Below are 12,520 nucleotides of genomic sequence, written 5' to 3'. Positions count from 1 at the left end.
CGAACCCCCAGATGGAAACGGTCTAATTAGATTAAGAGATAAAAGATACCTTCTACTAAATAAAGCAGTGAGAGACTGATAGAAATAACTAACATAACCACCACAGGACTGGCACTCAGCATTGAAGAAAACAGATCATTAAAAACAAACTACATTACCAACTATATACAACATGTCCAGGGATTCCACCAGAGATACACTGAAACGGACAGCAAGGAGCAGAAGATGGTAGAGACCATTTATCTCTAAAGAATATCAAGTAAATGGCAATACAGCAGCCACGGTATATGCTATTACAGTCCAGAGTATTATCAACATCGAGGGCCACGCACAGCCATTCAAAAATTACATGAGAGAAACCTATAGAGCGGCCTGCAGACCGGAGTCATGAAATTTTACAAGACTACCAATAAAGCTAAAAGGAACTGGACAGCCATATAAGACAATCAACCAGCTGTACCTTCTCCAAGCATACCAAGGGTTTGGTAGAGCAAACAAAAGACTAAAAGAGTCTCATCACAGGCGGCCCTAGACACGCCCCAGATCAACAAAGACCTGCTCATCCTTATTGAGGCAGCCTTAGGGAGGCAGCCAATCCACTACAGCCTACCCGCAACCCAACCAAGAAGGCGCTGAGCGACGAAGTACTGGAGAAGGCACTTAGTCAAGCTAGAGAGCGTGCAATCTAATATGAGGACAGCACCTAGGGTCAGCTGAGGTTCACCGCACCGGAGCAAGCATATACATAGCAGGTGATCCTGGATAATCCACTCTACAAGATCATGCAGCAAGTGGAACCCCCGATAAACCCAGTTAATACCTTTCTCAAGCAATGCAAGGACACCGGGATCGACAGCCCAACTCTGTGCCGCAGACATCTTGAGGTGGTTCTGGGAGCCATGGATATGGGGACCTCCAGGGAAAATATTAACCTTGGTATAGTGAAACTGGTAATTCTGGTCTATAGCAAGTGGAACAGCGGCTTCTTGGCAATGCAGAGTAAAGATACAGCAAAATATTATGGTTATGGTTAGGGATTTATCCTGTGCAGCTTAAATGTGAAGTCCAGTGATATAGAATCTCTATCTATAGTCCATCCACGGTCTTAGTTGACTCTATAAACGGACGGAGATATAGAATTATAAAGATATACTCCATTAATTATATGATATTCCCGTGCTCTCCTAGATAGTAGCTACCATAGCAAGCTGTGTATATACTACAAAAGACGAAAACAGCCTCATCTCCTCTCTTTTCCACTCAACTACGTTGCAATCACATTCACGCTTACATGTAAAGCGCTGCTACGTATCCTTACTGCGGAGCGACCTTTGTCTCTTGGCGAAATGAATGTGGCACTGACCTTGGCTTTGCAAGCTACGCCGTTCGAGTCACCCGCACAACTCGAATCTGAACTCTGGCCAAGTACTAATTCCAAAGACGTCGTCGAAAACCTATGTGGCCTTTTCATCACCGTACGACCGACGTGGCATTTCTTTCTCCATCAGAAGCGAGGGTGTTCCTCGTTGACACTAAGAAGGTGGGTAAATGGCAGGGACGGTATAACCTAGCAGAGTCCCACGCAGTGATTGCAGCCTACAATACTTACTATTACCTGGCATTGACGGTGAACCTGAAAGTGGCAGTGGCAGTAACAATAGCATAGTCTTCCTACCGTATGCCGCTAATCACTGGGTGCAGCATGACGTCCTGCAAGAGGCTACTGCTGCTAGGCAAATTTGAAATGACGCCATTGTCCTGTGCACTGTTACTCAATCTCGTACTAAACCTTGGTCAGACTATGTTTGTCGTATAACAGCCTTCTCGAGCATGACAGTTACGACATATGGAGTGGTTTACCAATGGCGACTCATCTCAGCTTCACTGGGGTGGTCCAGGCGCTTCTAGATCCAGGCAGCGGTGTCATAGTGCAAGATGATGACGAACATGGCAGCGCCATGTGTAGCGTCCTGTTTAGGTCACACACAGACACTCTTAGTACTACTGGATCACTTCGCTCCTGATGTCCCTTCACGACGCCAGGGTTTCAACATGGCAAGGTTCGTTGCACACATGACATGGCATGGTATCGTGAAGTTGTTAGATGAGGCGGGACGTTCGAATCATATAGTGGCGGACGAAAACAATACGCGAACGGAGGATTTTACAGAGTTCAATCAGTTGCTCTTGCGGGATAAGAGATCAATAATGTGGAATGGTTCTCCCTTCTCAGCGGTGGACGCAGTCATGAGTTGTCGACGGTTATGGCGAAATGAGCTCGCATTATTGCAGGAGTATGAAGGACACGGAAAGTAACTGCGATCTCTCGGGTTCACGTCTGAAAGAGACTTATGAGCAGCTCCTAGTAACAATCTGTCTATGTATTCAACGATAATCTCCGTCTCCAATCATGCCTGAGCTTGAAACCACTTCGCGTAGGCCACCAGGCAACAACAATAGCGTTACTGACATTTTCGCTTTCTTTACCCCACTGCATATAGAAGGGGTAGCTAGGAATTTGCTTTTCTGCGAGTTAACTCAGAACTAACCTCTAACGGTTAGCCACGGCGATCATTGAAGGACAATTCTCGATCCTTTTCCCAATCCGAGAATAGGGTTGTTTCTACCGAAATACTGTCATTTTTAAGTCCAGGAACAAAAAGAAAGAAAAATCCAGAACACAATGACACTGTGGCGGAAGAGGCTGAATCTAGGCCTAGGATATATAGCTCTAGACGTTATAGAAGGCACACGATAAAGCCGCAAATTGCGTGGTCAATCCTGCAGACGACGGCTAGGCAAGGATCTACCACCACTCCACAATCTATTGTGCACCGTCTCTCTCCATCCGATACCTTTTTCCTCTTCCAGGATAGAATCGCGCAGCAAGGCCCACTGATGTGCTCACCGTGCATATCGATCCTTCCGGTTGCGCGTTCCGCCAATGATAAGAGGCGTCTGCACGACAAGGACACCAAACAAGCTTGATCGATCGTTCCCGATGTGCTGTGGAGGTGTTCCCCGATAGAAAAGAACATCTTCGGGTGAACTGGAGATAATTCGGGCCTCATCCTTGGTTTTTTTTTTCTTTTTCGATGTGATGCCCTGCATGAGGGTGCCCAAATAGACTCGGTCTGATTGTCAATCGAGCTTTACTAAAATGTCTGTGCTGACAGAGAGTTTATGCATCCTGTAGAATGTGAGCACCCAAATTCTCGTGACGTGTGACTGTGAAAGTTCCATTGGGATCCTGTTCCCTTGAGAAGTACTTCGTAGATACCCTAAGTATCAAGAGGAAAGCAACCAATCTGCAGCCGAACGGAAATAGTAGCCGCTCGGACCCCCGGCTCTTTCCGTTGTGGGACTTGTGGTGATTTGCTCTCGCTAGCCGCGTCACAGGGAATATCACTGGCAGTTCTCGCATCGCTGGTGACTGGATTCCTGCTATAAAGCAGGTTCTTCCTGCAGGTGCGGGAATCATCCGGAGTAAGGTTATTCGAAACCCGATGCAAATCCCGAGTCAACTGTGAACCTTGTCGGAAATGGACGTGCTTCCGCGGTTCGTGCCTGAACCTTTTTTCTTCCCACTGACAGGCGCCGAGTGCATCTTCTGATGTTATCTTGAAAGCTTAAATACATCTCTGAATCCGTGGTTAGCATCACAATCAACTGTAACCATGGTCGTTTGTTACTGTGATTGTCAACCGATGGACGACGTCATGTCAGACTCGGACTCACTAGACCATGAGATGGACGGGTATGTATCCATCGATCTATCAATGTTTTGCATCTATCACTGACTGAACCAAAGTGAGACGGAGAGCTTTGATACGGAGCCTCATCCAGATCTGTACCGACATGGCCGACGCTATTCCTTGACTCACTTGAGGGAGCATCCGTGGCCGATCGACGAGGTGAGCACCCCACCTGCATGAAGATGTTGCCGCTAATGACATGAAGATAGAGAAAGACAGACTCGGTATGGATTATTCTATAGTCTATACTCTATACTATCAATAGCTGATATTGGTAGATGATCAACACGTCTTGCTGCGGGAGCTTTTCGGGGAGAGGTTATACCATGCCCCTATAGAGAGTCCGCGAAGCGTTCTGGATATTCGGACCGGCACTGGATGCTGGGCTATGGAATGTGGTACGTTCAAGCTTCAATCTCGATTCCCGATAATCCAGGAATCTAACATCATACAGCGGAAAGATATCCTTCTTCTACGGTAAGTCAGACTACCGTCTGCGCTGATGAGGAAACTGACCAGTTAGGTCCGCGGTATCGATATAGTCAATATGCAAGATCAATGGTACGATTTGCTTCCGTGGTATTGCCATTTACTTTCACTATCATCTCTTACTGATCAATGTAGGGTACCACCGAACTGCGAGTTCTGGGTCGACAACCTATGTGAACCGGGCTGGCATACCCAATACGCAGGGATTGACTTGGTTCATATCAACCAAGTTCGGGGCGATCGCCAGCTTCTGTCGCTGTTGCTCGAGGGGTCGTCTAGGTAATTACTTTCCAAAGTTCTTTTGCCTCCGGACTAACTCACAACGTTAGCTGCTTAACTCCCGGGGGATGGGTAGAAATATGGGATATGAGCGTGCAACTAGATGACCCTGGTGAAAATAGCCCCTTCCACAGATACATCCGGAAGATGACGACAGCCTTCGCCAGAGATGGTCGCCAGATCGATCTTCCTCTTCAATTCGGAGCCGCACTCACGCAGCATGGATTTACCAAGGTCACTGAATACAATTACAACATACCCCTATGCACTCAAGGCTGCGACGAATTGACGGAGAAAATCATGCAAAACTGGACAGCAGGACTGGAAGGGTACAGTTTTACACTACTGGAGAAGTACCTTGGAAAGACCTTTGCGGAAACAGTGCTAATGTGTGCTTCTGCGCGCCGGGCTCTAAAGGGCAAGATTGAGGGAAATTTGCAAATGTCGGTGAGCGCCTTCCATGATTCCTGGCACTACTAACCCTTCGCAGACAGGTTGTATACGGACAGAAACCGGGTTAGCTGGTTGATGAGAAATAAATTAATGGAATCATTGCATTTTGAGAAGAATTGATGATGTAGTTAATATCCGAGTGGCGATGCTTGCTCAGACCCGCTACCCTCTAGATAGCTTCTCTCTATCCTCGGCATATCTTGGATAATGTATCCAGTCAACCTCTATCAGCGTAGGGGACACAAGAACCCTCAGGGATAGAGTCAGAGATGACTGGACCCGTTATCCAGCAAAAGGTAATACCATAAAACCACCTAACCTATCCTGCCCCTAATCAACATTCAATCCAATGCAATACTTCTAGGAAATGGAATGAGCAAGACACAAAGAAATCTATTTACCATGAGCAAATACCTCCCGCTCAACGGCTGAGAAGTCTTCCCTAAATCTACTTTCGGGATCAACTTACCTACTTACCAGATCGTTGCCTGCATTCCCTTATGTTTCACTATGTGGGTAGTGCTGTAACTCGAAAACAGTAAGCACTGTCACACTACATGGTCTTGATGACCCTTGGCTTATTTTCTGGATGAGCCATGTCAGCTAAAGTAACTACCGAACGACCCAGTCTGTGACTGTAGTCAGCTACTATGACAATCTCTCGGCGAATAACCTCTTGTGTGGTGTACAAGCAGCATGAGCAACAGCTAGCAGCGGTTAATCTTGTTCTATGAATATTCTCCGAGCGGAAACAGAACCCAGTATTGTATTTGAATTAAGCTATACTAGGATTGAAGGGACCCGGGACCACTCCATCAGCATGTTTCTTGACCATAGGATAGCAGCTTACACTTAGGGAAGAATGGACTTGAAAAGAATTAGAGAGCATAGATGGATATAAGCAATAGAGAACGAAAGCAGTCTACTTTATATCTCTCATGAATACAATTCAAGACTATTCCCAGCAGCGGATCGACTCCGCCCCGAACACGGATGCGCTCCGCACTCTGCCATCGACCAAACCCATAGTCATAGTATAAGTAGTAACTACACACATCAACATCATCGCCCACAACTACCAATAGCTCTCATTCGCTCCAATTCACCAAGAAAATACTAACCAACATGCCCACCGAAAACCACCGCCCCTACCTGGACCACCCTCCCCCCAACATAGAGTCCCAGAACATTGCGGTTGCGACTAGAATCTTATGAGAGACGAGATATGCCACAAACCCCCAAGTGCATAACATCCACAACACTGTTCGTCTAGCTTCTTACTATTGCCCTCGTTGTAGAGATCAATTCCCGCCTGCGGATGGTATTCCGTCAATGCCGGCCAACCCGCATTCATCACCCCGGATCGACCGTGCCAGTTGAGCTTAATAGTAAAGTTCTAATACCCCACAAAGCTTCAAGTCCACCTGTGTCTTATGATGTGGGGATGGACGCGGAATGAACGGGTCGCTGCCGCAGTTTTGAAATAGCCCAAGTCACAGGAAGCTAAGACAGGTACAAGAAACACTACCAATAATAAGAAAGAACTAAGCCATGCATTGACATGTACACTATTATGATTATATGACTTGGTGGCAATTCATGATAGATCAGGTGCAATTGTTTTTGGGTGTCTGGCATCAATATCCTCCCCCTACAGGAAGATTATCGGAAAAGGAAGGAGGTAAAAAACGAGAGTTGATTGTCTGTGCAAGTTGAAAACAGCAGCCGCCGACAGCTCGGCCCCGGCTACACCATATCGATCATCATACCACGTTGAGAACAAAGCAAACCTCCGCTTTGATATCTTTCAAACTACTAAGGGCACTGATCCCTTAAGAAGAGATGGTGACACTGGCGCTGCCAGCACCGCTCCATGCTTCCACCGCCACGACCTGATAATTGAAGTCGCTATTGCCGAAGCCATGCTGCGCCCAGAAGTTGAAATGGTTGGCCACCGTCACCGTTCCAGATGTGCGCGTGCTCTCTCGCACGGAGAAGTACTGCGTGAAGGTGCTGGTTCCCGTGATGGACGGTTCGTTGGTCCGAGTGTCGGTGCAGACTTGGTAGGTGCTTCCATCCGAGGACACGGTACCAAGGCTGGTGGCCGAGCTGCACGGGTTGTAATCACCGTAATCCTCGACGATGTAGTACTCCGCCTGAGGAGAGTTGACCCAGCCGTACACAGCGAGGTAGGAACCGGAGCCAGAAGCGCTGTAGTCGGCAGAGTAGGTGATAGAGCTGACAAAATATTAGATCCGAGATTGAGATTAAAAGATATACAGTCGGCACTCACTTAGAGGAACCAGTGGTCCAGCCCAGACCAACGACAAAGTCGGAGCTGACTCCATCTTCCCAGTACATGGAAAATGTTCCGGCACTCTCGTCATAGGTGAAGTCACCAAGGTTGCCGTTGTAGTTTTGCACGTAGTTGATACCGGCACTTCGCGACACCAGAACAGGTTCTGGGACAGGAGCGGCCAATGCCGTGACCAAGAGACCTGCAAAAGCCGCAGTGACCTTCATGATGATTTGAAGAAAGCTGATTGCTGGTGAATGGATGGATGTATTGTACCTGGAAGAGAAGAGAAGCCTGTGCTGGTCAATGTTGCTGCGGAGCCCGGTCTACCTCTATTTATATTCTGCGAAAAAGACTATTTATCCACTTTTCCCTGCACGATAAAGCAGCTCAGTCATATGCATTTTGCCGCATCATCGTAAAGGCTTAAACAACCTCTAGCCTATTTCCAGAGACAGTTCTATAGTTGTGTCTATAGTTAATCTAGGCACTGGACTTGGCTAAATGGACTCCGCTTGGCTAAATGGACTACATGTGGCTAAATGGACCGCAGACGGATAAAACGGCTGCAGTTGGTAGAGGCGGGGAAATAGGGATTCTTCACCGGTTCCCCGCAGACGGTTTGCTGGCTCCGAAGTCATGTTCAGAATTATGTACTCCCTGGTCTACAGTTCTTTGTGTGGATGATGAAGGCAGGGCGAAACCCTCGGCGCGGACCATCCGGACATGCTGAAGTGGAAATACTCAGGTCGGGATGCAGAAGCCATCACACTTACCGAGGTATACTGCCTAGCCAAGCATAAACAAGACTGGGGCTAAACCCTTGGCAAACTTTACCCAGCTCTAGGTAAAACAGTACGGGACTGCAGACGTTACTGGCGTTTCCTGACGACTTATGATGAGGGTATCAGTAACTAAGATGTGGAGTGGCATCTTTATTTACGTTACTGCGGCCTGGAACCAGCGCATACATGTGCGATATATTCTCTCGTGTAGGATGACTTTCGTCGGGGTGAATCGAACACAAGTATTTCCGACGCTGATTCAGTCATTATTCTTGTGTCCCAAGGCTAGGTATGTATGCGTACTTTGGTGTTGTTCAGACGGGTGATATGAATGTCCGCGATGTGTAAGCTAGGTTGTTGCAGTTGGAGATTAGTGAGGAGGAGCTCCAGGGCAGGATTAGACAGCGAAAGCAGGCCATCATGGAGTCGGAGGAGTCAGCGTGGAGGCAGAGACACCGTAGACGAGGATATCGGGGCCTGTATGAGCGGGAGGTGAATCAGGCACACTTGGGGGCTGACTTTGGGTTTTTGACTGCGGATGGGCCAGTGATTAGTGAGTAATAGACATGATTTTGTATGGCAAAGAATAAATCGTGGTATCGTTGATACTATCATATGGTGTTCTTCTTTCTGATATGACCATGTACTATATAGTTGTACGACCTGGGAAGCCAATGCACCTCATTCTAAATGCTTCCAGCGCAGTGGATTATTGTCCGTGATATAGTAGAGTGACTGCCAATTGAATCTGTGCTAGTCCTTACTTTACTACATAGAAGAATGAAGATATGTTCTCCCTTGATATTTAATACGTTTTCCCTCTCTTGTGTTCACTTCAAGATATTACCCTTGACTGAGAACTTGCTGCATATGAGGCAAGAGATCACCGTAGTGTTCATCTATACAGCGCAGTAAATGATACAAAGCCACTCGGGTCTAGTCTATAACTAAATCTTCAATGCACAATAAGAGCGACATTCAGATGAGAACAGAGGAAGAGAAGAAAGAGGCAGATCAATGGATATATTAATAAAAAACGAACATATAAGCACGAACAGGAGAGAACGAGAGGCATATGATAGCACACTAGAGTAATCAGCAACAAATACAATTACTGGGTGGATCGACTGAATTCGATAAGGTTAGCTAGTTGCCTTGTTGGAATTAGCAGCAACGATAATAACCCGGCACGGGACAGATGTTTGGTAACTTTGGTTACTTGGGTGGAGTAGCACTTGAATCAAAGGTCCGTGCTTTGTCCGACCGAACGAGATAGTTAAGTTCAGTTAGTGAACAGCACGACCCATGCTAGTTGTGTTCTGCCTTGTGAGGGTCAACTAGCTGATCCAGTTCTCAACCGAGAGACTACTTGAAATGGTCTGGACCGAGGACTAACTAACATCCAACCTGTTCGCTTATTCCCAGAAAACATCAGCCAACTGAATTAGCATCCCACCAATTTGGCATTGACAACAAGCTTCAGGTCTATTCCAGAAATGGCAAAGCTGTTCATGTCAGGCGTCCCATGTGGCTGCCAGGAGGAAATGAATTATAATCGTGGTGCTGTCCGGCGGGGAGGCTGGACATGTCAGACATCAGAATATCCACGGGGAAGCAAACCAGTAACTATCAAGTGGGAACTGGAACCAGTCAGACTTAACTTTGTGGCGGCTTCAGACATTCCACTTCTCATCAGCGATAGGAATAGCAACATCAAATCAAAAAAGGATACTCACTGCAGATTGGGGAACCAACTTGGGGGCCAAAGGCGATGAGTGGCTTCGGGCTGCTCCATCCAACATTCCGATTGCGTTTGTGCTCCACCCCCTTCCCGGCCCTCGGATTTGATTCCCAATTGCTATCTTCATTCTGCTATTATTCATCTCCATCAAGTCATATCAGTGGTATAGTGGTTGTGATGATAGAAAGACACTCAAGCACTGCAATGGTCGACATTGTCTCCTGTCCTCCAACTGCATACTTGGGGGATTATTCCCCCCTGACATCCCCCCAAGCTGCACTGTCTGACCACCTCAAAATCTGACCACCCAATCCTTCAGCACTGCTCAGCATCTCTTGGGGCCGATCCCCATCGGATGGACACCCTTTATGCTCTATTCGGTATGGCGGAGCTGCATGTCAGCGGAGTCCCCAACACCAGCAAGTCTGGAGGCCATCACCATCAGCCCGCCTTGCAGCAATTTGCAGCAAATGTGCCCCGGTCGCATTCTTTCCGTTTCATAATCTCACCCTCGACCAGCCCTCATCCTTCGTCTCCTTGACTCTGCTTTTCTCCTTTCTCTTTTCTCCGGCTTTCTGCGCCATCGCAGGCTGTTTGCACGCCTGCTGAAGTATCCATGGTATGATGCGACCGCTACTTCTCCCCCTGTTGGGGGTATTTCTGCAGACCTCTGCGGCATCCAATCCCTATGTCATGAGCTGGTCCTCCCAGGCCTACGGGCCCGATGGTCCCTGGCAGGCAGTCTCCCTCACCGTGGGCAGCAACCAGCAGACCGTCGATCTCTACCCCGGCGCCAACTATGCGAGCACGATCCTGATGAGCACCTTGTGCACGAACAAAACCCTATCCTCTACCTGCTACGCCGCCGAAGCCGGTACGTTCAACCAGAACACCTCGACCACCGCCTACACCACCACCCCCGGCTCGTGGGAAACAACATACTGGGCCGTGGAGGGGGGCAGCATCGAAGCGGTGCTCGGCGACGAGGTCACCCTGGGGTCGTTTGTCGTCCCCAATGTCAGCTTCGAAGCCATCTACCAGACCTACCAGACGTATCCCAATGGCATCTCGTATCCCGTCTCGGTCGGCAGTCTGGCCTTGGGGGCCCCCTACTTGTCGGATAGCGTCTCCAACTCCACCACCTTGAACATGATTGCCGGGTGGCTGTACTCGCACAACGACATCCCCTCCTACTCGTATGGACTGCATATCGGGTCCGTCGACCCCGACATTGCCGGTTCGCTGGTCTTGGGCGGCTACGACAAGAGCCGGGTGATCGGCGACGTGAGCGCCCAGGGCGTCACGGCGTCGAGCGGGCTGTTGGAACTGGAACTGAAGGATATGGGGCTGGGGGTGGCCGCGGGATCCTCGCCCTTTAGCTTCACCAACGAAAGTGGCTTGTTCCTGTCCAGCAGCGGCTCCGTCCAGGCCAAGACCGTCCAGATCGATCCGACCAAGCCCTACATGTACCTGCCCCAGGAGACCTGCGATGCCATCACCTCCACCATGCCGATCTCCTTCAACTCCAGCTTGGGCCTCTACTTTTGGGACACCACGAGCAATGACTATACCAACATCACCTCGTCTGCCGCTTACCTCTCCTTTGTGTTCAAGAAGAATGGCGTGAACAACCAGAACATCACCATCAAGGTTCCCTTTTCCCAGCTGAATCTGACGCTGCAAGAACCGCTGGTCGATGCCAACGTCACCTACTTCCCGTGCTTCCTCACGGATTCGACCCCCGTGCTCGGTCGCGCCTTTCTCCAGTCCGCCTTTGTGGGCGTCAACTGGTTCAACGGGAACAACTCGGGCAACTGGTTCCTCGCCCAGGCCCCGGGCCCGGGGTATGCCAGCGCCGACATCACCCGGATCGACGTGAGTGACACGTCGATTGCGGCCTCGAACGGGACCTGGGAGGAGAGCTGGGCCAACTACTGGGGCGTCGATATCTCCAACAGCACGAGCAGCTCCACGGGGGGTCTGTCGTCCGGGGCGAAAGTGGGCATTGGCGTCGGGGTGGGTGTCGGTGGCGCCGTTCTGATTGCAGCGGGCGTAGCCCTCGCATTCTGGCTGCGTCGTCGCCGCGGAGCCGGACAAGCGGCCGCGGGAGAGCAACGGCGGTCGGTTTTCAGGGGCTTTGCTGAGCTGCCAGGAGGTGCACACAGCGAGCCGGCCAAGGAGTTGGACACGAAGGTGCATAAGCAGCCGCAGGAGATGATGGCTTCGCAGGAGGTGGAACGATACGAGTTGGGTTAATTCTAGACAGTAATAGATCAGAATTTCTATCACTATAGTACTAGTTATATACATGCGAATAATACCAGTTGTTTGAACTATCTTACCTCAAGCATTTGTTGGCGATGGATTAATGAACGACTTCATTGTGATAGATACACCACCACAATAAATCCGGGTAAATAGTCAACGTGCAGGACCACTTTCCAAGCCAGCAGTAAGCCAAGCCAATATTACTCACGAAACAACTATTCTCAGCTCGTCTGTATGACTATGATAACTTGGTAGAGATCCAGAGATTCTGGATCTAGACCCGATCGGGCCCGAGCTTGGCATCAACTCAATTGTGATGGGCCCCACTCCAAATGACTGCCTATTTGGGTAATGACACCAGATCTCCGCGAAGCATCCATGGATCGCAGATGTAACAGTCCGATGGAGATATGACAAATGCAAGCTTATAAAGACGAGGAGTTGTCTATATAAG

General features: G+C 49.0%; 4 protein-coding genes across 4 annotated transcripts; 3 read left to right on the top strand and 1 right to left on the bottom strand.

Moving 5' to 3' along the window:
* The first annotated feature begins 3,488 nt into the window (after window positions 1-3,488).
* Window positions 3,489-5,357, top strand: ASPBRDRAFT_37404 (uncharacterized protein). The gene is made up of 9 exons (XM_067623722.1): window positions 3,489-3,757; window positions 3,812-3,914; window positions 3,961-3,979; window positions 4,034-4,153; window positions 4,210-4,232; window positions 4,279-4,316; window positions 4,380-4,523; window positions 4,574-4,966; window positions 5,014-5,357. Exons 1-9 carry the CDS (start codon window positions 3,678-3,680, stop codon window positions 5,042-5,044), a joined length of 951 nt encoding a protein of 316 aa, XP_067485452.1. The 5' UTR covers window positions 3,489-3,677; the 3' UTR covers window positions 5,045-5,357.
* A 1,304-nt stretch (window positions 5,358-6,661) lies between these two features.
* On the bottom strand, window positions 6,662-7,540 carry ASPBRDRAFT_37403 (glycoside hydrolase family 11 protein). The gene is made up of 4 exons (XM_067623721.1): window positions 7,270-7,540; window positions 6,797-7,214; window positions 6,751-6,762; window positions 6,662-6,720 (listed from the first exon to the last, which is right to left on the bottom strand). The coding sequence occupies exons 1-2, from the start codon at window positions 7,497-7,499 to the stop codon at window positions 6,809-6,811; spliced, it is 636 nt and encodes a 211-aa protein (XP_067485451.1). The 5' UTR covers window positions 7,500-7,540; the 3' UTR covers window positions 6,662-6,720; window positions 6,751-6,762; window positions 6,797-6,808.
* A 343-nt stretch (window positions 7,541-7,883) lies between these two features.
* On the top strand, window positions 7,884-8,768 carry ASPBRDRAFT_258035 (uncharacterized protein). Its single transcript, XM_067622211.1, has 3 exons — window positions 7,884-8,052; window positions 8,114-8,346; window positions 8,411-8,768. The coding sequence occupies exons 2-3, from the start codon at window positions 8,168-8,170 to the stop codon at window positions 8,616-8,618; spliced, it is 387 nt and encodes a 128-aa protein (XP_067485450.1). The 5' UTR covers window positions 7,884-8,052; window positions 8,114-8,167; the 3' UTR covers window positions 8,619-8,768.
* Window positions 8,769-10,419: 1,651 nt separating this feature from the next.
* ASPBRDRAFT_113013 (uncharacterized protein) lies at window positions 10,420-12,054 on the top strand (the record flags this gene model as incomplete). The annotated part of the gene is made up of 1 exon (XM_067616715.1): window positions 10,420-12,054. One exon carries the CDS (start codon window positions 10,420-10,422, stop codon window positions 12,052-12,054), a length of 1,635 nt encoding a protein of 544 aa, XP_067485449.1.
* Window positions 12,055-12,520: the final 466 nt, after the last annotated feature.

The sequence above is a fragment of the Aspergillus brasiliensis genome (genome assembly GCF_001889945.1).
Source record: "Aspergillus brasiliensis CBS 101740 unplaced genomic scaffold ASPBRscaffold_1, whole genome shotgun sequence".
NCBI classification, from domain to species: Eukaryota; Fungi; Ascomycota; class Eurotiomycetes; order Eurotiales; family Aspergillaceae; genus Aspergillus; species Aspergillus brasiliensis.
This window is presented reverse-complemented; position numbering and strand designations above follow the sequence as displayed.